The following is a 25,797-nucleotide window of genomic DNA, read 5'->3' on the forward strand; positions in this document are numbered from 1 at the left end:
CAAAAAGGAAAAAGAATGAGAAAAAAAAACACAGTTTCCAGTTCCTTGTCACTACAAGAAAAGCTCTTTTTGTGGCAGCAAAGAATTGGAAAATGAGTAGATGCCCATCAATTGGGGAATGGCTGAACAAGCTGTGGTATATGAATATTATGGAATATTATTATTTTACAAAAATGATGAACAAGCTGATTTTACAAAGGCCTGGAAAGATATACATGAACTGGTGTTGAACAAAACAAACAGAACCATGAAAACATTGTACACAATAACGATAAGACTGTGAGATGATCAGCTAAGGACTTGGTTGTTCTCAGTGGTTCAGTGATACAAAGCAATCCCAATAGACTTTGGACAGAAAATGCTGTATGCATCCAGAAAAAAGAACTAAAGGGTCCAAGGGTCCAAATGTAAATCACTACCTGCTATGTTCATTTTTAAAAATCTCTTCCATGTTTCCCCTTTTGCTCTGATTATTCTCTCCCAACATGATTAGTAAAGCAAAGTGTATTTATTTTAAAAAGGCAGCTACAAAAATTTTTGCACATGTGGGTCCTTTTCCCTTTTTTATGATCTCTTTGGGATACAGGCCCAGTAGTAACACTGCTGGATCAAAGGGTATACACAGTGTGATAGCCCTGTGGGCATAGTTCCAAATTTCTCTCCAGAATGGCTGGATGTATTCACAACTCCACCGACAATGTATCAGCGTCCCAGTTTCCCCGCATCCCCTCCAACATTCATCATTATCTTTTCCTGTCATCTTAGCCAATCTGACAGGTGTGTAGTGGGATCTCAAGAGTTGTCTTAGTTTGCATTTCTCTGAAGAATAGCGATTTAGAGCATCTTTTCATATGATTAGAAATGGTTTCAGTTTCTTCATCTGAGAATTGTCTGTTTGTATCCTTTGACCATTTATCAATTGGAGAACCACAGTAACTTTCTCTATTTAATTGCCACTTAGAACTGGAGCTTAGCATGATTTGACTCTAAATGTGGAACTGAAATTTTGAAAAGATATCCATTTTATTCCTTTAACAACATTTGATAATTCCTATACAGGGGCTTTCTCAGAGTCAAATAAACTCTTCTTTGGGGCACCACCGTTATTTTGTGGTAGCCTGTCCTTGGCTCCTGCCACAACTTAGAAACTGAGGCCGGCTGCAGCCACATTTGTTCCAAGCTCACACAATGCAACGCTCCCTGTGATAAGGAATAAAGGGGGGAAACAACGCTTGTTAAGCTCTCAGCCTGTGCCATGAATTGTGCCAAGTGCATGTAGAAAAGCACCATCGGCCCCGGCGGGCGCTGGGAACGCTCGCCTGCGCGCTGCTTTTCCGCTTCCACTTCGGGGCCCACGCGGACGCCTCCCACCATCACTGCTTTGAGAGGAGCCTGAGAGCCCGGGGAAGAACCCGCTTCCAGCCGTGCCCTCGGCCGTCATTCCCCAAGCTCTCTCTCCGGAGATTCCGCCTTGACCCTCATCCTGCTGGCGCTGCAGCCACAGGCCTGAAGATGGGCAGGAAAATGGCGTTGGGGGCCGCCAGCAATTACTGCGCGATCGGCGTCCTCTCGGCCGTGGTCTCGGTGCTCTCGGCGCTCCGGCCGCTGGTGCTCAGACATCTGCTCAGAGCGCTCGGGCCGCGCGCTCGCACACCAGGAGCTCCGGGCTCAGGGCCGTCTGTAGGATAAATACGGGAAATCTGTCATGCGAACCCAACTCTTCAGCCTCATTACGTATGATTCCATTTCATTCACTCTCACTCATCCAGAAAAATGAGCTTTTTTTACATACTCATTACGTACAAAAATGTCGAAAAATGATCCGTCTATATGTTTTAAAAATAAAAAGCTTTAATAAAACAAAACAAAAAAAAGTGTTGCTAAAACATTTGGGAGTATATGGGGGACTTTTATCGGAAAGAGCTTCCTTTGGGCACATACTTAGGAATGGATCTCTGCTTAAAGAGTGAAGACCTTTTAGACCCTTTATTCACAATATTCTAGATCCCAGAATGGTTGTCTCATCTCACAGCTCCACCAACAATGCATTAGTGTGCAATCATTCCACCCCCCCTCCAACACTGACTGATGACATTTTTTGCCTTTTTGCCAATGTGAAAGGTAGGAGGTAAAACCCCAGGTGATGGTAATTTGCATTTCTCTTATTAGTGATTTGGAGTATTTTTTTTTTTCACATGGTTGTGAATACTTTCCGATTCTTCTTTTAAGAACTGTTTGTTTAAATCCTTTGACTCTTATGGATTGGGGAATGGCTAGGAAGATAGGAAGGAAGATAGGAAGGCAGTATCTGGGGCAAGTAGAGGGATGGGGGGGGGGATCGGAGGAGGCCGAAAAGTGGTTCAATTGTGGAAGGTCCACTTGAGGAAGGACAGGGATGAGTGTCCAGAGTAGGGCAGCCGGGATGGAGAGGGGCTAAGGGTCCGCACCCCAGGGAGTTGGTTGGTACTGGGGATACAAGAGCAAGGAAGGAATCGGGTCCAATTGCAAGGAATTGCCATTTCCATTTTTCTGGCAATTCTTTTCCATGTTGGCAGGGGATGGCGTGGCCTGAGGTCCCTCCAAGCTCTGAGAGCGGCACTCTGGCCTCCGGTCCCCATCGTCACCTCCAGATGGACCAAGGCCGACTGTGCCCGGCGCCCCTCACCCCTGGGCTCACTGCAGAAGCTCGAGCGCGTTAAAGGACTCCAGGACTCCACGTTGGCGGCATGATGGGGCATCGGGCCGTGGCTAACTAAAGTCCACTGCAGCTGGGCAGTAACCCCGCCCTCCCCGGGCGCCAGCCGGGCCCCCCGCCAGCCCCCTCCCGGGGAGCGGAGACTGCGCACGGGCCTCCCACTTCGGTCCCTTTGCTGCGCCAGCGGCGCTGGGGCTGTGCTCCTTTCCCCGGCGGATGAATGGGCAAATAGCTGGGCGTCAGGCAGCGGACGTCACTGGCCTGAGTGTTTGTTTCGCACCGGGGAGCCCAGGCGACGGGCCCTGGCCGCATTTCTGTGGGGACGGGGGGGCGAGGGACCCCTTCCCCTCCACCGGCCGGGCGTAGACTAGACGCGGGGGGGGGGAGGGGGACGCTGACTGATGCTGGCGGGAAGGGGAGAGAAAACTGGGCCCGTCTCGGCCCCCGATCTCTCCCAGTGAGGTCCCGGGGGATCCGCTCGCGGCCTGGCGCGGGATGGGCAGTGAGGGTCGTTTTCTTTCCCTCACCTAAGCGTCAGGCGGACCGGAAGGAGCCAAAGCCGAGCGGGCGCGCCGCCGCTGAGGGGTCGGGCTGGCCCGAAGGGCCTGGCCGGGCCGGAACCGGAGCGAGTCTGTGGCCAGGGGGCCGAGGGCGGCCCGGCAGTACAGGAAAGGACCGGCAGGTGGCGGCGCTGGGCAGAGAACCGGCCCTGCTCATCCCAATGGATGCTGGCGGCCCCAAGGAGATGGAGGAGCAAAGTAAGGAGAAGGAGGAAAAGAAGACGGATCCGCGGGCTGTGCGCCGGACCTCGGAAGCCCCCCCATTAACCACCATCCGCAGGCCCACCCCCCCCAGCAACCTCCGCAGAAGCACCATCGCCGGCAGCAGCCCCGCCAACAGCGGCCTCCCCAGCAGCGGCCTCCCCAGCAGCGGCCCCCCCAGCAGTGGCCCCCCCCAGCCGCAGCCCCCCCAGCAGCGGGCCTCCCAATAGCGACCCTCCCAGCTGCTTTCCGCTGCTTGGGCAAGCTGGCGTTTAGGAGCCAATCAGGGCCCGGATCATCCCGAAGGGAAAGATGCTGGAATCCTCAAACTCGAAGCCGGGGACCTTGAATAAAAAGCATCCCGTTAAAGGGATGAGCCGAGAGCATTTAGAAAGAGAACCGTAGAGCCTGTGGATGGATACGTGTTTGCTCCGGACTAATCTTTTCTTTTTAAGGAAGGAGCCTGGCCTTTCAGGGGGGTTCTGTGGACACAGGGAGGCTGGGACTTTTGCGAAGCCGTGATCAAATCTCTCTCGGTATCCCTGGGGACTGGCTGGTGCGGGTGGATGGGGTCAGGCCTACTTGAGTTACTAGCTCCCAAAGTAGTCCCGAAGGGTCTCTAGTGGAGTGCCCCGGGAATCTGTCTGATCCCGCGCTGCTTAACATCATTGATCACTACAGGCTGATTTCAGAGAGGCCAGAAGCAAATCGAACCAGGAGAACCTTGTACCCGGCAACAAGTTTGTGCGATAATCTGTTCTGATGAACGTAGCTCTTTTTAACCATGAGGTGATTGAGGACAATTTAATAGACTTGTGATGGAGAGAGGCATCTGCATCCAGGGAGAGGACTGAGTGTGGATCACAACAGAGCATTTTCACCTTTTTGTTGTTGTTTTCTTTCTCACTTTTCGCCCTTTTTGAGCTTATTTTTCTTGTGCGGCAGATAATTGTGGAAATATGTATCGAAGAATTGCACATATTTAACATATATTGAATTACTTGCTTTCTAGGAGGGGGTGGAGGAAGGGAGGAAGAAAAATTTGGAACACAAGGTTTTGCCAGGGTGGATGTTGAAAACTATCTTTGTATAGATTTTGAAAATAAAAAGCAGTTTTTTTAAGTTTTAAAAAAATTATTGATCAATAACTTAGATGAAAGCCTAAATGTCAAAACTTCTTCAATTGCAGGAAAACAGAACTGTCAGGATGGGCAGCCATGTTCTGTGAAAAAGAGTCAAGATCCAAAAAATATATGGGCAGGTTAGAATGTTGGTCCACAACCAATAAGGCAAATTTAACAAAATCAGTCTAAAGTTCTATATCTGACTCCAAAAAGTCCAAGTTCAAAGTGCAAGATCAAGACTGCTTTGAAGAACTTGTGATGAAAAATGCTTTCTACCTCCAAAGAACTGATTATGTCTGAATCCAGATTGAAGCATACCTTCTTTCCTTCCTCCCTTTCTTTTTTATACATTATTTTTCTTGATGATTTTTGGGGGGGACATTTATGTTTTCTTTCATAACATGACTTCTATGGAAATATTTTGCATGATTTCACACCCCATGCATATTCTTATTCTTCTATGGGAAATGATGAGCAGGATGCTTTCAGAAAAAAAAAAAGAATCTGGAAAGTCCTCCATGTATTCAAGTAAAGTAAAATATACTATATACAAAGGAATAGCAATGGGATGATCAGCTGTAAATGACTTGGCTATTCTCAGTAGTACAATGATCCACGACTACTCTGAAGGACCTATCGTGAAAAACCCTATCCATACTGAGAGAAGAAACTGATTGTATCTGAATACAGATTGATACAGTCTGTCTCTGTCTCTATTTTTTGAGTTTTTTAAAAATCAGAGTGGGAGATCTATGTTTAATTTCACAATATGACTATTATTGGAAATGTTTTGCATAACTTCCCATGTGGGGATTAGGAATGAGGATAAAGAAGAGAATCTGAAACTCGAAAAGTTTTTTTAATTGTAAAAAGAATTATTTGAATTTAATGGGGAAACATTAAATAAATAAATTTTAATTAAATTAAAAATATAATGACAAATGTAAAAAATCATTTTGCATATAACTGGAGGAAAATAAAACATTAAACAGGAAAAAAATACAGAATCAGGGGGATGTATCTCATAAACAAAGAGTTGATTTGAAATAGCTCTGGTGCTCTTGTGAACTCCAGGCTCTGTGTTGGCTCAATTGCACAATATGAGAACCACAAAAGTGAGTCAGCCTTAAGCTGCACCCTGAGAACTACAGCATTAATCTCAGGAGGTAACCATTCTTCTGCCATGACTGGACCTAGCTGAAGTGCAGTCCTGGGTGACATGATGACATGGAGGTGGGCAAGTTGCAAAGCATGCTGAAGAATAGTCCAGTTTGCTGAAGATCCTCATGCAATGTGGAAGTTCACTTGAATAACTGGGAGAAGATGTACAGACACCATATTAAATATCTCCTAGGACTTGGAAAGATGTCATATTGAAGAAAAGGATGAGATGTGATCTGCTTGGGCCCAGAGAGTTTCCCCCCAATTTTTTATTTCCAATTTCTCTTGTCTAGTGTTGGAATCTTTACAAAGTGTTAAGACATTGGAGTTGATAGAGACAATAGTTATCTAATTTGGCCTGGTTCAGTATGATTGATTTGATCTTAGAGATATTTTGGGCCAAAACTTGAAACAAGGTACTAGGTGGAACTGATAGAACAATGCTTGTGTTCACACCTCTAGAGAGCTCATAAGTATCTAAGTACTCAATGGAATTCACACGTTTGGGAGGATGCAGGGCTTAGTATGGCTTAGTCCGAATTCACACCTCCCTTATGGCCAGAGAGCACTCTGGGAAATAACCCAGAATCCCTCTCCTTCCAAAAGGCAGAGTTAACCTTTGGGAGATCACATATATAGGGAGTTTTTGAAGCTTGGGCTTAGTTCTTCTTGTGGGACTTAGGAGAGAGAGACTGGAAGAAAGCCTACAAGCCTTATCTTCGAGGCAAGAGAGATCCATTGCATCTTCCAACTTGGTGCTGGTTGGAGGCTGAAGAAAGCAGAGGCAGAAGCCAAGGACAAAACTGCAGGAGCTCAAGCAGAGAGATAGGTCTTTGAACTAACCGGGCTAATTTGGAAAGAGAAATAAACGTTTGCATTTTTACCAGCTGGCTGCGATTTTGGAGTAATTATTTATTTCAACTGAGACTAAGGCTGCCTCCAGAAAACCTCCAGTCTAGGGCTTGCTTTACATATATTTGCATGTTATCTCCCCTATTATAATGATTGTAAGCTCTGGGAAGACAGGGACTGTCTTTTGCTTCCCCAGGCTTTAGCATAGTGCCTGAACGAAATAGACACTTAATGTTTATTGAATGAAAAAATTAAAACTAGGATCAATAATGGGAAGTGGCAGAGACAGGCTCATATTTGAGGTATACAAAAACTTCATTAACACTCAGGGTTACATACAAATGAAATGAAGGGTCCCCATCAGTGTAGATCTTCAAGGGAAGACTGGATGACCACTGGAGGGGAATGAGAGAGATATTTGGATTCTTGTTTAGGTTCAGCTGCTAGAGATGTGGCCTTAATTTACTTCCAACTCTGTGAATAATTCTGGGAATCTTAGGTTGTAAATAAAGAACAGCTGGAGTCTTTAAAAAAAATCTAAAACCCGCCAATGTGGGATTTGGGAAAGAGGAAAGGCGTAATTGTAGGCCTGAAGCCGAGATGAGATCATGTAAGTTTGATTTTAATAAATTAGAATTCTTTCCATTTTTGACTCTGAGGTTATTTCTGGGATAACTGAATAAAGGTGCTGGGTTGGGAATCAGAGGATCTGGTTCAAGTTCAGGGGCACTTTTAAGTTTTATTCTAGGAACCTATCACTGTAAACTCCCCCAGGACTCACCATTTGTCTCAATTGTCACTGTATAGACACCTTAGAGAAATTGACAAAATGTCTTTTTATGGCATTTTATCTTGTAGACGCTCAGCAAAAAATCTGTTTGATCAATGAATATGGTGTCTTTCAGCTGAGACCATCTTTGGGGTCACAATTGGGGCCAGTTGGCAATTCCCATGATGCTTCATGTTGTTTGTAGATGTGAAATAGAACCAACTCCACCAATTGTGACGTTTTTCTCTCCCAGGAGAACTTGCAGACTGAGCGACATCTTTCTTCTGGTTTCCTCTATAGTGAGAATGTCAGGATTGATAGTTCCACGTCCTGCAGGATGGCTGCTTGTGGTCACTGGATACGGTCTCGCCCTGGGAGCAGAACCAGTTTGGGGGCGGGGGAGGAACAGGCTGGACCGCTTTTGGGAAATCAAGAGCTTTTTTCCAAATTGTGTCACGAGTCACTACAGGGTCAGAAAGACCGAGATCGATCTCCAGAAGGGCAGGAGAGGATATGTGGTGGGCGTGAGCAACTCTAATGTGGTTCAGATGAGCAGTGATGGAGGAGAAATTCTGTAAAGAACATCAGCAAATGTCTGAGCCAAGGAGGACGAGTCCTGGCTCCTCCATTAAGATCTTAACCTCAAGGGTTTGTGAGGAAGGCCCAGTGCCTGGGAGGCAGGAGATCTTATAAGATAGACATGGACAAGAGAGACAGTGGACGAGCCCCATCTGCATTGCGGGTCAGAACACTGGCCTGGTGGATCCCCAAGCCTTGAATGTTTAGAGTAAAATGCACTTAGGAAGTCTGGACTTGGATTCCGGTTATCTGTGTTCCAGACTAACCCCGAAGGTCTATGGGTCAAAGGCCATTTACATTTTTTCTTTGCATTGTGGTGTTCAGTGAAGTCCAAAGAAGGGGCTGGATAACTGGACGGATGGCCTTTGACCTTGAGATCTTCCTCATTGTTTGCGCGGGGTCTCCCTCACCACAATGTGAGCTCGTGTTGTTTTGGTTTTTGCTCTTCAGGGTATCCACAGGACTTAAGCCCAGTGCCGGCACATGATCAATAATCATTTATTAAATGCCGATTATGTGTCAGAAACTAAACATGAGGAAAAAGACAGCCCTTGCCTTGAAGAGCTCACAGGCTGCAAACAATTTAATACCCACAGGACAACTTGGAAATGATCAATAGAGAAAGGTACTACTATTAAAAGGAATTAGCGAAGACTTTTTTCTGAAGACTTGAGGGAAGGTGGGGAAGTCAGGAGGTGGAGATCAGAAAAAAATATGCCCGCATGGGGGACTGAGAGCCAGAGAAAATGCTTGCAGCTGAGATGGAGGGTCTTGTGGGCACTCACTAAGTGTTTGTTGAAGCTGGATAGAGACTTGGGCAAGCCTTCCTTCTTTGTACATGAAATTAACAGGAAATTGGGAAGATCTCTCTGAACTGGTACAGAACAGAGTGGGTAGAACCAGGAAAACAATTTATACAATGACAACATTGTACAGAAAAACAACTTTGGAAGACTTGAGGATTCTGGTGAATTCAATGATTAACCAAGATTCCCAAGGACCAAAGCTGAAGCAGGCTTCTGAGAGAGGGGGGATGCTCCCAAATGCTCAAAGATGCCCCCAAATGTTCTGGTTTCCCACCAGAACAAAGAAGGCATTTGTCTTTGATTCATCATGTTGATTTGTTAGGAGGATTTTCTTTTTCTTTTCTTTTTTTGTGCTCCATCATGGGAGGAAATGAGTAGGAGATGAAATAAATTTTTGTCATCTGGAAAAAAAATATGTTGAATTTGTTATTTGATTTTTTAAATAGCATGTTTACTTAATAAAGACTCATTCTTTCATGTATGTTCTTTTTATTTTCTATTTTACATATGGAAATATTTTCTATTTTTGCATTTGTCAAATCAGAACAATTAAATAAACATTTTTAAATATGAGAAAAATGCTCATCAAATTGAAAACAAAGAATTGTGAATGTGCTGAAGTAGACAACTGGAGGCTTTGCTCTTTCTTCCTGTGAAGATCTCACAGCCCACAAAACCCAAGTGCCCCGGCTTACTTACCTACCTACCTCCCTAGTTACTTAGGGACTTACTTTCATATGTGCTCCAGTGTCTGAGGGGTTTATTTCTGGTTCATCCATCTTGATAGTTCTTAACATTTTCACTCAACATCGGAGCCCCCATCAGGAGATGCCAGTTTGTCCAGGGAGAGAAGCTTTTCCACTGCTGCTGACCAGCAGAAGCCCCTTGCCCTGGCTCCCTGAGGGACTTCACAATGGAGGTGCCCTGAGTCTCTTGCAGGAGGTAAGGCATGAAGGAAGGCTACTGAGAAGCACGAGGGCCAAAAAGTTCTGGATGGCATCCGGGCGCGCAGATTCCAAGTACTTTGCCAAGTCAGGCAGTAAATAAGCTGTTATTAAGTGCCTACTATTTGCTGGGTGCTGAGCCTTGGAGACAAAGGCAAAAACAGACCCTGCCCTCGTGGAGCTTACATTCTTAAGGGGCAGCAATAGGCAAATAATCCTGGATATACAGATGGGAGGTAGTCCCACTTGTGGGACACTGAGAAAGGCATCCTGCAGGAGGCGGGATTTCCTTTGTGAAGGAAATCAAGGACTGATTCATGATCTTTGGAAAAAAGATTTAGAAAAAACCTTTGACATTGGGGGATGAAGGGTGGGAGGTGAGATTTATTAAGGGAAGCAGTGCATGAAGAAACATTTGTTCAAAGCTTCTCTGTGAAAGATCTGAGAGCAGATTAAAGCATGCTATTTTTCATTTTATTTTTTTGTGTTTTTTTTTTAAAAAAAATCTGTTTTCTTCTATAACATGACTGATATGGAAATACATTTTGCTTAATTACACATATATAATCTACATCAAATTGCTTACTATCTGGGGAGAATGGAAAGAAAGAATTTGGAACTCAAAATAAAAAAAAAAAGATTGTTAAGGTTTTTGCATTAATGGAAAAAATAAGGAATTATTCATTAAAAAAAAAAAAAACACCTTCTCTGTGCCAAACATTGGGATACAAAAGAAAGCAAAGAATGGAACCTTCCTTCAAGAAGCTTACAGTCTGATAGGGGCGATCCCAAGCAAGCAAACATGTACAAACGAGCTGGATACAGGAAAAATAGGAAATTGTTAAGAGAGGGAAGGCGCTGGAATGAAGAGAGGTTGGGAAAGTTTCCTATGCAAGGTGAAATTTTATCTGGGACTGAAAGGAAGCCGGGTAGTTGTGAGTGGGCAGGAATGGTTGGGGGAGGGAAGGGTAGTCAGAAAAACTTCCCAGAGCAGAGAGATGACAGGTATCCCTTGTGGGATGTCAAGGGGAAACAGCGTCACTGCCCAGGAAGGTGTGAGGCAGTAAGGTACAAAGGGTAGTGGGGACTTTATGAAGAGCTTTGAATGCTAAACACAGGATTGTATATTTGATCCTAGAGGTGACTGGGAGTCATCAGAGTTAACTGAGTAAGGGTATGACATGGTACAGGTTAAGTGGTAATGGAGAAAGGAAAAAGGATCCCTCCCCACTTTCTACCTCCTGAGAAAACTGACTCAACTCCGTTTGACCGTACGTCCTGAGGGCCATAATTTTCATTTTTGTTTTTTTAATTAAAAAATATTTTTTAAATAGTCCTTTTACCAGCATCGAATTATGATGAGACAATTTGCCCATTTCATGGAATTTACAATCAGCACATTGTACTCATTGTCATTTTCTCTGCCTTGTGAAATCTGTAGCAATTCGGAGATGGAAGAGACCTTAGAAATCACAAAATCCAAGCCCTTTATTTCATAGCTTTTATCAATGAATATAGATAGATAGATAGAATAGGATATGAAAACTAAATGACAATATTGGGACTTGGTGGGGAAACTAGGGAGAAGATGCTTTCCCCTGGACATTGAAGGAATTGCTTAATATGTGTTAGTGAATTATTGAGTACCACTTTGTAGAATTTATTTTAAAGAAAAATAAGAATTAAATTATATAAAATTTTTAGAGGTAGATTTAACTTAGCTTACTTTTCTCCTGAAGAGTGATAGATGTGTTATTTGAATGTAATGAAGGAAGGCAGCTAGTTTGCATGTTATCACAGAAGGAAGGGGGGAAAACTGGTATTCAGTTAGTAATTTAAATTTATCTCAGTCTTAAATAGCTCTTCTTATTAACCCTTCCTTGATCATGAAAAGAGAAATTCTTGTTTAAGTCAAAGAGCAACTTTAAAATGAGTAAAATTTAATTAAAGAATGAGAAGAGGGAGGTGACCAGGAATAGGAACATCTTTGGGGAAGCTGTAGTAGAATTTTCAAAGCTTTAAATTACAAAATCAATTATTTAGGTCAATTTGAAGTAAAGTCATCAAAGAAAATCAAAGAAACCATACATTTATAAGCTCTTAGTAACCCCAAAAGACAAGAGTCTTACAATTAATCGGAATTGTTTAAAATTCTGTGCTAAATTGCAAAGGAGAAATAAAATGAGTGAAGATTAATTTTATAGTTAATTGGGGATATGATTGGGAAGCAGAATACCCTGCCCCAAAGACTATTCCAGGAGCATATTTCCCAGGCTTTAGAATCTGGTGAACTATAAGCAAAGGGGTGGGAACTCGAAGCTGCCTCTTGGTCCTTCATCCTATCTTTTCCCAGGAGGGGAAAAAACTGAAAAGACTCAAGGGAAGAAAAGCTGGGACTAGGTTAGGGACTCAGAAAGGAATTGACTTGATTCTTTGGGTGATTTTTTAAAAAAATAAAAAGTTTATGGAAAGGTGAAAATGCTTCTGTCGAGTTTTGAAAACCAGCTAATTGTTAACTCTGGGCTCTGAATTTTAAAGAGTAGGTGTTTAAAAGCCCTGGGACAATGATGGGTTTTGATTTTGTGATGATAAATCACAAATTTGATTTGATTTCATTGAGAGTTGTCCTATAATTAAATTATAATGTAGTGAAATGTCTTCTTCTATTAATTGTGTCATCAAATGCAAAAGAAAAAAAATGCAGGAAAAATGGAGGAAAATCTGAGTTACACTCTAGTTTCGGAAATTGATTAACTGTGTGATCTTTTAGATTTTTTTCCCTACAAAAAGCACATTTTTTTTTTAGTAAATAGTATTTTTTTCCAATTATATGTAAAAACAGTTTTCAAAATTCATTTTTATAAGACTTTTGAGTTTCAAGGTTTTGTCCCTCCCATATTTCTTTCCCAATATGACAAGCAATCTAATATAGATTATACATGTACAATCATGTAATTATATCGCCACATTGATTGTGTTGTAAAAGAAGAAACTAATCTTGATTATAAGTAAGTTATCTCTGTTTACTTCAGCTTCCTGGTCTATAAAGAAGAAAATTATAATGGAACACAAGTTTCCGGGTTGCTGTGAGGAACAAAATAATATAATGATTGTGAAGTGTTTGACCTAGTATCTGGCATACGGTAAGCACCATATAAATGTTGGCACTTGTTATTATTTCTATAACTGGATGCAATTGGTCTGTACCTAATAACCATATTTCAGGTTTAAGATGTGATTAATATAAAACGCCAAAGGTGGCAAAACAAGCACTCTGATAATTTGGTTGAATTGATACCATTTGACTGGTAATAAGTTTTATTTCATGTTTTAAATATATATTATTGTGTATGTTATTATTGTGTTTCTAATTTTTTTCTTATATGGTGAAATTTGAAAAACTTGAAAATTTAATATTTCGTTCTAAAAATAATAATTTCCTGTTTGGGGAGGAAAGCAGTATAAAGTTTTTAAGATATTTTTCTCATGAGGTTCTTTGAGGATCTATATTTAGAGTCAGAAGACCTTATCAGTCCTACTGACTACATCATGTGCTGCAAAAGTGAATATATTGAAGTTTGAGAACTTAGAACCAAGAAAAAAGAATACCATCTCCCCCATTCCTTTGGGGGAGAGATTTCCCCAATCTCAGAGAAGATTCACAAGTTTACTATCATAAAGAGTAAGTTTTTACTTTTTTTGGCTTTCAGTTATAAAAATGACGAAAATGTATATAGTAGTTTAAAGTTGTAATTTCAATGCATTAATATCAGATAATTGTCAGATATTTATGGCATGTCTGAAACCTTAGAATATAGTTAGTTTTAATTTAGAAAGAAAGATTTGTAATGCAAAGTGCCATTTGTATCCAGAGGGAAAACTATGGAGACTAAATGTGGAGCACAGCATAGTATTTTCATCTTTTTTGTTGCTGTTTGCTTGCTTTTTTTTCCTTTCTCTTGTTTTTTTTTCTTTTTGATCTAATTTTTCTAGTGCTGTATTAACAAATATGGAAATAAGTTTAGAAGAATTGCATATGTTTAACGTCTACTGGATTACTTGCTGTTTTAGGAAGGGAGAGAGGGAGAAAAATTTAGAACACGATGTTTTGCAAAAGTGAATGTTGAAAACTATCTTTGCATTTATTTGGAAAAATAAAATACTACTAAAAAAGAAAAAGAAATAAAGGACAAATGAAATTAACTATTAGAAAAACCTGGAAAATAATATTAAAGCACTAAGTTATGATTAGTAAAATGTTATTTGAGGTAAAAATTCTTGGGATTGCAATACTGTTTTGAGTTTGGGTTACACTGCCAGTGGTCTGAATTGTCATGAAACCAACAGTAAAAAATGGCATGTTCTGTAGTTTGAGAATCGCTTTAGATGGATGTCTGTCTCTGAGAAAAGTTAAAGAAATGACCTTAGCAAAGGTAGGATCCTCTCAGCTCAGTTTCTCAATTCTGCTGCTGTTGTTTGCCCTTTGTTCTCAGAGTACCATGACATCGGGGAGGTGACGCCATGACACACAAGTGAATTGGATCTGAGTGACAGAGCTCTGTAGAAAGTCACCAGCTTCCCTTTCCCTTTCAGAATGGTCTGGGTCCAGGAGAAAGATACAGGTCAAGACAATTGGAGGTGGTCTTGGATGCAGTCAGAGACCTTGACCTTTTTAAGTTAAAGTCTTTCCCATTTCTCACTTTGACTGAGGCAATTCCCATTTAGTGATTAGGGTTAAGTAAAAAAAAAAAAAATGAAGCAAAGAACAGCCTCTTTTATCTAGTTAAAAAAATTAATCTGAGAGGGGAAGATCCCTTTGAACAGGCCATTTCTCCAGCTGGCTAATCCTGAGCCTTTCTTTTAATACCCTGTGAATAATATGGAGCTCTTCTACTTGATTGACTGTCAGATATGTCTTGTACTTAGAATCAAATAAAGTTAATTTATCTGATATACCCTGCAATAGCATATATTAGGTCAGCCGTGTCCTTGAGGGGACAAGTCTTGACATTGTTACGTCTCTCCCTTTTTTCTTTTCATCTTAAAATTCTATGATCAGAGCAGGTGAGCAGTAGTTTTTTAAGCATAATACTAAATCTTTTCATTGATAGATGGATCCTAGAACATCTATGACTTTCTACAAGAGTATATGAAAAATTTTAAATTTTTCTTCCATATTAAATTATAATTTTCCTCTGGAGGGAGGGAGGATTAGACAAAATAATAAGTAAAAGATGTAATTTAAACTTTTTCTAATTAAATGGAATAGTAATATTTGAGAAAGCAACAGAATTGGATTGTTTTCTTTAAAAACTATCTACATATGTATATGATTGACATGCAAATATAGAAATTCAGGCTTTGATTAGATTTTAGTAATGAGGTCTCAAAATTGGATTAAGAATGTCACATAGAAAATTGCATTAATAATGGCAAAGAGTGAAATGATTTTCCCATTTTAATGTATCTGATAATTTTAAAGAAGAGTTCATTTTACATATTAGCATATTTTAAAAAGATTCTTATATCAGGTAAAGGGTTTCAGTAAAGACAAAAAGAAGTGATATATCTTTGGAAAAGCATGTGTTTGGATCAGTTTTTCCCTTTTAAAAGAAATATGACAGTCAACAATTTCAGTTCAGTTTATTAAAAAAAAATCTCTGACGTTTCAAGTTTGGAAAACCAAATTTAAGAGATCATACTAAATTGTAGTAAGTCTTGTTACTGACAACTTCTACCAGAATTATCAGTGACTCTGAACCAAAAAAGAGAAACCTTCTTCACAGCCACCCTAAGGATGAGACCAATTCCATAATGTCTAAGAGAAGCTGTTTCCACAGACCAGTCATGAGATATTCAGGACTCCAGACAAAATGGGATAATTGAATGGGCTTTGGGAATGGATTACTAGATGGAGACTTGATATTTAAAATTGATGATCTCCGGGATATTTCTGTGTTTCATGATGTTTGTTTGTTGGAGATTTTTTGGTAAATCTCCCCTCTCAAAATTAGTCCATTAGGAGCCATCTAAGTAATTGGTAGAGATTCGTAGCCTGACTTAGTACAGTCTATTTAACAAGGTTTGCTTATCTTTATTATTGTTTTTAGACTTTATGTTCGCTGCTGTATGTGAGAGGATGCTTTCCAGTAGTCTTTTCTTAGTATATAATGTTGATGGTGAGAAGGAGCACATTAAAAACTTCCTAATTTTGGCTTATGGATAAGTGATATATGGGGGAGTGAGCTGGTGTTTTCCCAGAAATCAAAGGCAGAATTAAGGGAATTGAGTAAACCATATTGACTCTTATTCCTTCAATTATTAGATTTCAATCATCATTTCTGTGTTGAAGAAGAAATCACTAGGCCACATAATTCATTATTTACTTTTCAATCTAAAATATTCTTTTCCTATATTAGATATTGTATACATGATATAATTTTAATAACAATTACATGGGAAAGGGATAGCTTGACATGGCCCTGAATCAGGAAACGAAGTTCAACTACAAGAATTTCCTTATCAGAACGTAACTATATTGATGAAATCAGAGTTTGGGGCTAGAAAAAGAAGTAGAGAAAACAATTAGTGTAATTTAAATAATATTTTAAAAATATGAACTATTCACCAACAGTGGTGGTAGAACCAAACAAATTATATAGGAGTAGGAGGTTGACTTAGAAATGCAGTTAAAAATTCCATTCTGATATCCATAAGACAGACCCATTTCATACTAAGAAAAAAAAATCTTTGAAGAATCCATTGTCTGTATTATTAATGCTTTGATCCCTTCAAATATTTTAGAAAATTAAGAACTGCCTGCAACTGAATTTATCCTAGGATTATTTAATTCAAAACTTTTATACCCTTTCCCCCCCAAAAAAATGGATACTTAAGATTTTTAAAATTATTTTTTATTATAGCTTTTTATTTACAATATATATGCATGGGTAATTTTTCAACACTGACCCTTGCAAAAACTTCTGTTTCAACTTTTCCCCTCCTTCCCTCCACCCCCTCCCCTAGATGGCAGGTAGTCCCATACGTGTTAAATATGTTAAAGTATATATTAACTACAATGTAACTATACATATTTCTACAGTTATCTTATTGCACAAGAAATACCGGATTTAGAAAGAACTTAAAAATAAGCTGAGAAGAAAAAACAAAAATGCAAGCAAACAGTAACAGAAAGAGTGGAAGTGTTATGTTGTGGTCCATACTCATTTCCCAGTGTTTTTTCTCTGGGTGTAGCTGATTCTGTTTATTACAGATCAATTGGAATTTGAATCCTCGCATTGTTGAAGAGAGCCACGTCCATCAGAATTGATCATCATGTAGTAGTATAGTTGAAGTGTATAATGATCTCCTGGTTCTGCTCATTTCACTCAGCATCAGTTCATGTAAGTCTCTCCAGGACTTTCTGACATCATTCTGCTGATTGTTTCTTACAGAACAGTAATATTCCATAACATTCATATACCACAATTTATTCAGCCCTTCTCCAACTGATGGGCATCCACTCAGTTTCCAGTTTCTGGCCACTACAAAAAGGACTGCCACAAACATTTTTGCACATATGGATCCCTTTCCCTCCTTTAATATCTCTTTGGGATATAAGTCCAGTAGTTAACACTGCTGGATCAAAGGGTATTCTTCAAAGAGATCAAAGGGATCACAAAATAGAAAATTTCAATTATATTAAGTTAAAAAGCTTTTGTACAAATAAAACTAATGCAGACAGGATTAGAAGGGAAGCAATAAATTGTGAAAACATTTTTACAGTTAAAGGTTCTGATAAAGGCGTCATCTCCAAAATATATCAAGAATTTACTCTAATTTATAAGAAATCAAGCCATTCTTCAACTGATAACTGGTCAAAGGATATGAACAGACAATTTTCGGATGAAGAAAATGAAACTATTTCTAGTCATATGAAAAGGTGCTCCAAACCATTGTTGATCAGAAAAATGCAAATTAAGACAACTCTGAGATTCCACTACACACCTGTCAGATTGGCTAAGATGACAGGGAAAGATAATGACGAATGTTGAAGGGGATGTGGGAAAACTGGGACACTGATGTATTGTTGGTAGAATTGTGAACGGATCCAACCATTCTGGAGAAGAATTTGGAACCATGCTCAAAAAGCCAAACTGTGCATACCTTTTGGTCCACAGTGTTTTATTTAATTTGATATAATCAAAATTTACTATTTTGTGATCATTAATGAACTCGAGTTCTTCTTTGCTCACAAATTCCTTCCTTCTCCACAGGTCTGAGAGGTAAACTATTCCATGTTCTTCTAATTTATTTATAATCTCATTCTTTATGCCTAGGCCATGAACCCATTTTGATCTTATCTTGCTGCATGGTGTTAAGTGTGGGTCAATGCTTAGTTTCTGCCATACTAATTTCCAATTTTCCCAGCAGTTTTTGTCAAATAGTGAATTCTTGTCCCAAAATCTGGGGTCTTTGGTTTTGTCAAACACTAGATTATTAAACTTATTGACTATTTTATCCTGTAAACCTAACTTAGTCCACTGATCAACTAGTCTCTTTCTTAGCCAATACCAAATGGTTGGCTGCTTTATAATATAGTTTTAGATCTGATACAGCTAGGCCACCTTCATTTGATTTTTTTCATTAGTTCCCTTGAAATTCTTGACCTTTTGTTCTTCCAGATGAATTTTGTTATTTTTTCTAGGTCATTAAAATAGTTTCTTGGGAGTCTGATTGGTATAGCACTAAATAAATAGATTAATTTAGGGAGTATTATCATCTTTATTATATTCGCTTGGCCTATCCAGGAGCACTTAATAAATTTCCAATTGGTTAGATCTGACTTTATTGGTGTGGAAAGTGTTTTGTAGTTTGCTCATATAGTTCCTGACTTTCCCTTGGCAGATAGATTCCCAAATATTTTATGCTATTGACAGTTATTTTGAATGGGATTTCTCTTTGTATCTCTTGCTGTTGGATTTTGTTGGTGATGTATAAAAATGCTGAGGATTTATGTCGAACTTTGCTAAAGTTATGGATTATTTCTAATAGCTTTTCAGTAGAATCTCTGGGGTTCTCTAAGTATACTGTCATATCATCAGCAAAAAGTGATAATTTGGTTTCCTCATTACCTACTCTAATTCCTTTAATCTCTTTCTCATCACTTATTGCCGAAGCTAGCATTTCTAATACAATATTGAATAATAATGATGATAGTGGGCAACCTTGTTTCACTCCTCATCTTACTGGGAATGGTTCTAGTTGGATACTTAAGATTTTAAAACATTTCTTTTGGTATTCCCTTAGGAGAAAACATGGAGGTAACCATTCAGCAAAACTTCTCCAATGGAAGCTTGGCCCTTTGCAATGAGCACTGCAAGAAGGTCCTGGCCACACTCTACTGCGCGATCTTGTTAGGGGGCACGGCTAACTCCGTCATGATGGCCCACGTCCTGTCCCAGAGGAGTTCCTGGTCCGCCATCACCATCCTCATCACCAACCTCACCGTGCTGCACTCCATCTTCCTGGCCAGCCTCCCATTCCGCCTCAGCTATTACTTCCTGAGGCAGTGGAAGTTCGGGTGGTTCGCTTGCCGGCTGGTCAGCAGCGCGGTCCATTTCCACATGTACCTCAGCTTTCTCTTCTACTTGGCCATCATCGCCATTCGCCTGCTCACTCACTTCAGGAGGCACCCAGCGCAGGAGGCGCAGACTGGCCGGGCCACGGCCCTGAGCATCTCCATCTGGCTGCTGGGAACGCTCACCTTCACGCTGGTTTTTCGCTTCCACTATGGCACCCACACGGACTCCTCCCATCACTGCTTTGAGTTTCACCAAGAACTCAGCCTCCGGTCGGTGGCCGCCATCAATTACTGCGCGATCGGTGTCCTCTTGGCCACGGTCTCGGTGCTCTCGGTGCTTCAGCTGCTGGTGCTCAGACGCCTGAGCAGGGCGCTAGGGCCTGGTGCGCTCGCACATCAGGAGCTCCGGGCTCACGGCAGCAGCCTCTTCTTCCTGCTGGTGATGGTCGTCTGTTTCCTGCCGCATCATGTCTTTCGGGCTTTTTTCATTCACAATTTTTCCCGGGACCAGAACCCGGAGCTAATTCTGTACAGTGAGATCTGCAAGGCGCTCACGGGCATCTGCAGCCTGGACATGCTGTGCTTCCTGGGCGGGCTGGCCCACTGAGTGCTCGTTGGGACCGAACTGCATTTTTTATTTCTTAGGAGCATTTAGAGAAGTTCCAGGTTGAGAAATGCTCGGGACTCTTCCTCCTTCCCCTTCCCCTAGCCGCTGTCTCTGTTCCCACTTCCATCTCATGGAGCAACCCCCGGTTATTGCTATCATTTGCTCAGCCATTGAAGGATGGTAGAGGACTTGCTGAAGTCCCAGGGTACCAAGCCAAGGAAGAAAACGGGGCACAAATGGCTCAGGAAGGAGAAGATTTAGAAGGAAATCGAGCCGCCATTCAGGGACCAACAGAGAGGAGACAGAGGCATCCAAGACTGACCCTTACCATGATCCCATCCTGCTAAGTTTTGGCGGGATTTCATTCAGAATGCTCAAATGGATCTGGGCCTCCTAGTTTGGGAACCCTTCTGGGTTTCATCCCGGTCCTTCCATGGGTTCACCCCAAGAGGCCCATCCAATGTGCAGGAGGCCTTCCTTACTTTCTCATAACACCAGGGAAATAACAATGGAGTCCTTGACTGTCGTCCATCTGGCACAAGAACAGTCCATCACCGGGGAACTTAGAAGATAACACTATTTCCTAACTGACTTTGGGGAACCTGTTCTTAATCTTCCTGCTCTGTGTCCTTTCCTCTTCTTCTTCTCTCTAGATTTTTCAGGATACCCTTCCTCTCTCCTGGTTCTCCTCCCTCTCTCACCACTCTTTGTCTCCTTTGCTGAAAACCCCTTTGATCGTGTCCTGTGACTACGGGTGTCCCTTGGGGCTCTGTCAGCAAATTCCAGTTAAAATCTCATCTGAAAAACTTGGATTGTCTTCTAAATACTTTTTGCCATTTTTTTTTTTTGCCAAGGTTTGAGTTTCCTCAAAATTTCCTTCTATCTCCAACCTTCATAGAAGAGCACGTAGTGGAGTTGAATTTCTGTAGAGACTAAACAAGAATGCAGTTATTTAATGTCATTTTGCTTTAGAGAAAATACAAAGGAGACGAAGAGGAGATACATGAGGTAGGAATTATGTTTGTAGCATAAAGGGGAGGTAGCATTTGTGGCCCTACTGTTTAACTGGGGTCACTGCTCTCAGTTTCTTAGTCTGATTGTGGATGCTGAGGAAAGACTTCAGGGTCTCAGAATGGTAGAACAGACAATGTTCCCATATAAAAGCACTCAGCTGGACCTGGGAAGCGCCAAGTCAGAAGACTGGGTGACAAGAGTTAAGATTTCAGATCTAATTAGCAACAAAAGCATGCTTCTGATAGGAAGGATTAATGTTGTTAATGTTCATTTCATATTCATGACGATAAAGATCTGAAGGACGGATATGTTTCATTCTGGTTTTCTAACCTTAAGTTTTGTTCATTTCTATTCTACTTTAATAAAATGTCCTCTAATCTCAAAAAAAAAAATAAAGTAAAATCTCATTTGAGAAAAAAACTTCGTAATCCCTTATTTTTGCTAGTGCCTTATTTAATTTATTTTGTTTCTATCTTGTTTGAACACAGTAAGTTTACATATTGTCTCCCCCAGTAGAATATAAGGTCATTGAGGGCCCCTTTCTCTTCTCTTTGTATCCCCAGCACTTAGCACAATGCTTGGCTCTAGTAGGCACTTAATAAATGTTTGTTGACTTCATCTAACCATCCTCCCCTCCAGAATAATCTTGTTTCTTATTCTGTGACTCATAGCAGTGTTGACTTTAGTGGGGGCTTTCTTTCCTCAAGGTTTGACTTTCTGTATCTGTCACCAATTGTAATTTTAAAGGGAGGAATTTATGGCCAAAGAAGAACTAGAGAACGTTATGAAAAGCAGCATCGACAGCTTTGGTTACATTAAATTAAGATTTTGGATAAAAAACCCCAACTGAAACAAGATGAAAAGGGGAAGTGCAAACATGTGAAAACATTTATAGGCAGTTTCTGATAAAGGTTTCACTTCTAAAATATATAAAGAACTGTGTCAAATTTATATGAATACAAGTCATTCCCTAATTGATAAGTGGTCAAAGGATATGAATAGGCATTTTTCAGATGATGAAATTAAAGACAGCTGTAGTCATATGGAAAAAATACTCTAAACCATTCTTGATCAGAGAAATGCAAATTAGAACAACTCTGAGGTCCCACCTCACACCTCTCAGATTGGCTAAGATGAAAGGAAAAGATAATGATAAATGTTGGAGGGGATGTAGAAAAACTGGGATGCTAATGCATTGTTAGTGGAGTTGTGAACTGATCTAACCATTCTGGAGACCATTTTGAGACTATGCCCAAAGGGCATAGTTTGATACAGCAAGATTTCTATTGGGCTTATATCCCAAAGAGATCTTAAAGGAGGGAAAAGGATCCACATGTGCAAAAATGTTTGTGGCAGAGCCCTTTTTGTAGTGGCAAAGAATTGGAAAATGAATAGATTCCCATTAATTGGAGAATGGCTGAATAAATTGTGTCATATGAAGGTAATGAAAAATTATTGTCCTATTAAAAATGATGAACAGGCTGATTTCAGAAAAGCCCATAAAGATTTACATGACCTGATGCGGAGCGAAAGAAACAGAATCAGGAATACATTGGACACAATAACAGCAACAATGTGCAATGATCAACTAGGAAAGACTTGGTTCTTCTCAGTGATTCGGTGATTGAAGTGGGTCCCAAGAAACTTTCAATAGAAAACGCCAAAAACCAAAACAAAATTGTAACTTTAGTCTTCAGCTTCTTTCCTCATTTTCTGGCAGATTTTCCCATGAGGGGATAAGAGCTGTGAGGCTAGTAGCTCCTTTTGAGCTTCCCTAAGGCCCGGTCCCAGGGTGAGCGAGCTAGGAAGAACCAAACATTCTGTTCTCAAATTTGTGCTGCCATGAGAGAGACCGGAGAAACCAATATTTCTCCCTTACTACAGTGATTCCCAACAGGGCACAAGAAACTACTTCTGTTATTTCAGTGGCATCTGTAAAGATCCTAAGCTTTGTCTTACTTGGGGCAGCTAGTGGTCTAGTGGATAGAGAATGCGGTCTGGAGTTAGGAGCACCTTGAATACAAACCTGACTTCACTTCAGACATTTACTTGGCTGTGGGACTCTGGACAAGTCACTCGGTTTCCTCATTTGTAAAATGCTCTGGGGAAGGACGAGGAAAACCACTCCAGTATCTTTGTCAAGAGAACTCCAAAGGGAGTCACAGTCAAGATTAAAAATGACTGAACGATAACAAAAACTTACTTTCATTTCAAGACAGAAGTTGCATGTGAAGCCAGCAATTGCCATGTTTCTCAGTGGAATAAAATGGATTAATTAATTTTTAAAAATTCGTTCTAATAAGCTAATTTGGCACTGCCTGGCTTCCCTTACTGAATTTTGCAATTAGCTCAATGATAGATTGGGCCTTCCAAACTTGAAGCTTTTCTGATTCTTAGTTTCTTATCCTTTTCATAGGCACACTATTGGGCTTGGGACTCATTTTGCAGTGGATGGTGCGTGCATAACAATCTTTCCCCCTGTTAAGCCTCTTTCACCCTTTTGGCCTCAGCCCCGAGTTCTGGCTAAACCCTGCTTGTCTTGGACAGCTGGAGCGGGCAGATGAGTCTCTAATTACTGGGTCACAAGGGGGTTGGTTTTTCTGTACAAGAAAAAGCCACAGACTGGCTTCCTGTCTGCCTGAGAAACACAGAACAAAACCATCTCACTACGTTCTCGGGTGCCTCGGCTGTGCCCCCGGGGACTTTGCTGCTGTAACTTCCCAGAATCTCTGGAAGGATCTGGGGCACGCTGTGGTGGGAGGTCATTCTATAGTTCACGTCCGCTCCCCACTTCCTCCCCCAGAATCAGCAGCTTTTTGGGCAGCTAGACAGGAGGCCCCAAGAAGGAAGCCAGTAGCGTCCTTGGCTCTTGCTGGGGTCTCGGAAATGATGCTTGGCTTCTGACTCATTCCCAAGTTTGGTTTCTTGAGAGCCTTAATGAGATACCGTGAGTGGGAAGTAGGAGGGAAAGTAGGCTCAAGAGGGATGGAAAACCTTCAAGAATTCAATCCTTGAAGACACAAATAGAAACAACTTTGTTGAGAGGAAGGAGGGAGTTTGCTAGAGAGAGGGCTGTGATGTGGCTGCACAGGGACCTCTCTGGCGGACTTGGATTTTTAAAAACTGGGCACAGCACGTGGCCTCGAGGCAGGATTAAGAGCAGGAGAGTGAAATGTTCTTGGCTGTTTTCTGGAGGTCTTGGAGCAGCCTTGTTTCAGTAGATTAATCTCCACGAGAATAGCCAGGGATAAAGGCCCAAAGTCTTCATTGTCTCCTTTGCCTGGTGCTCGGTGAGCTTTCTTGTGGCCTTCAGAGGAGGTTTTAGTGGAGAAAATGCAGGAGGCCAGGCCAGCCGTCAAGAGGCTGATGAAGATGGAATGAATGCCTCTCCTAGGCTTGAGCTTCCGCCTCCAGTCCTCTGTCTCCTCTGGCCCCTCGCCCCTGCTTATATGCTCCACTCCGAGTGTAAACCAATCATTCTATCACCAGGGAACCATTATTTGTTGTAGGATTAAATCAATCACACTGAACCATGCTAAGCTAGACAACCATTGTCTCCTCGATCCCACTTATCAATTCCATTGCTCAGCACCTTGTAGGAATCCTTGTTTCAGAGTTCTGGCCCATCACAGGAGAGCAGGGTCTGAGCCTGGGAGCTCAGGAGCTGTGGCTGATAAAATAAGGAGGTGGTTGGGTTTTGTGCTTTACTGCAAGACGTCAGGAGACAATGTATCCCGGGGAGGGCGAGCTGGGCTGGAAGGCAGGAAGCTCCGTCCTATTCTGAAGCCCCAGCTGGGTGACTCACAGTTATTTAATATCATCTCGATGATCCCCTGGAAACTTCTAGGACTCCAGGTTACACAGGGGATGCTGACCTTCCCAGGGAAGTTTCCTCTCTTGGGAAATCCCTTAATCAAGTGAACTTCAGGTCCAGCCCCCATTCCCTGTGAGACGACAGAATAAATGAGGGCTGAGACCACTTCTTGGAGGAGGTAGGAGGACAGTAACAGAGAAGAAGAGAGGCTGAACAGCTCTACTAGACGTTTGTCTCCTTTTCTCCTCCAGAAAGAGTGACCTTTGGGTTAGAAGAGTGGAAGGAGGTGACTGACAGGGATTGTGATGGGGAAAAGTCTGAAAAGCCAGCATTTGACTGCCAGTGAGTCCAGACCATGGGGTCTGGGCGAAAACTGCCCCGTTGGCAGCTGGGATTGCTGAATTCTGTGGGAGCCCAGAGGATGGGAGAGCTGGCCAGGGTAGGATTGGGGGATGCGTTTAAAGCTAGGGTCAGGTAGCTTCCAGGGCTGTGTTCACCAGAAGAGACACTCCATGAAGATCAGCACCAGGACCCAGCCCATACTCAAGCTCCCCAGGTTCACACATAGTCTGGAGGCTGTCTTACCTGCTCTCTAGTGAGGATCACCCCAAATACTCCAGGAATCCCTATGGGGAGACCTGAAATTACTGAGAAAGCTGCCTACACCCCCCAACTGCCTCTCTTACAGCTGCCTCCACATCCTGTCACTGAGCCCCAAGAATGCCTCCAAGCATGGCGGTGATTCTCCCTTCTCCCAGTCAAGCTTCCATCTCCACACTGTACCCAATGCCCAGAGGGCTTCCGGCCCTCCTGTCCCCACCCATTCCAGGTCACCAGTTTCACCCGATGTCTGGTGGTGAGAACCAAGGTCAAAGCCAACTCTTGACCAGGGGAAAGGGTGGGAGGAAACAAAGGCCTTCCTGCAGGAACTTTACCAGGAAGTTCCCTCTGGATGACTGGGATGGAGCAAGTGCAACAGCTCACTGTGGGAAAGGAGTCAGCCATACTCTGGGGTGCAATGGGAAAATCACAGAGTGCGAAGCCAGAGGGCTTGGATTCAAATCTCTCCAGGACTACTTCCTACCTGC

General features: G+C 41.7%; 1 protein-coding gene across 1 annotated transcript; it reads left to right on the forward strand.

Moving 5' to 3' along the window:
- The first annotated feature begins 12,666 nt into the window (after positions 1-12,666).
- GPR141 (G protein-coupled receptor 141) lies at positions 12,667-21,286 on the forward strand. The gene is made up of 2 exons (XM_031951730.1): positions 12,667-12,834; positions 19,001-21,286. Exon 2 carries the CDS (start codon positions 19,009-19,011, stop codon positions 19,879-19,881), a length of 873 nt encoding a protein of 290 aa, XP_031807590.1. The 5' UTR covers positions 12,667-12,834; positions 19,001-19,008; the 3' UTR covers positions 19,882-21,286.
- Positions 21,287-25,797: the final 4,511 nt, after the last annotated feature.

This window comes from Sarcophilus harrisii, chromosome 1 (assembly GCF_902635505.1).
Source record: "Sarcophilus harrisii chromosome 1, mSarHar1.11, whole genome shotgun sequence".
NCBI classification, from domain to species: domain Eukaryota; kingdom Metazoa; phylum Chordata; class Mammalia; order Dasyuromorphia; family Dasyuridae; genus Sarcophilus; species Sarcophilus harrisii.

What these genes read in the sequence shown, in the direction of transcription:
- GPR141 (XM_031951730.1), top strand. Translation starts at nt 19,009, where the DNA reads ATGGAGGTAACCATTCAGCAAAACTTCTCCAATGGAAGCTTGGCCCTT.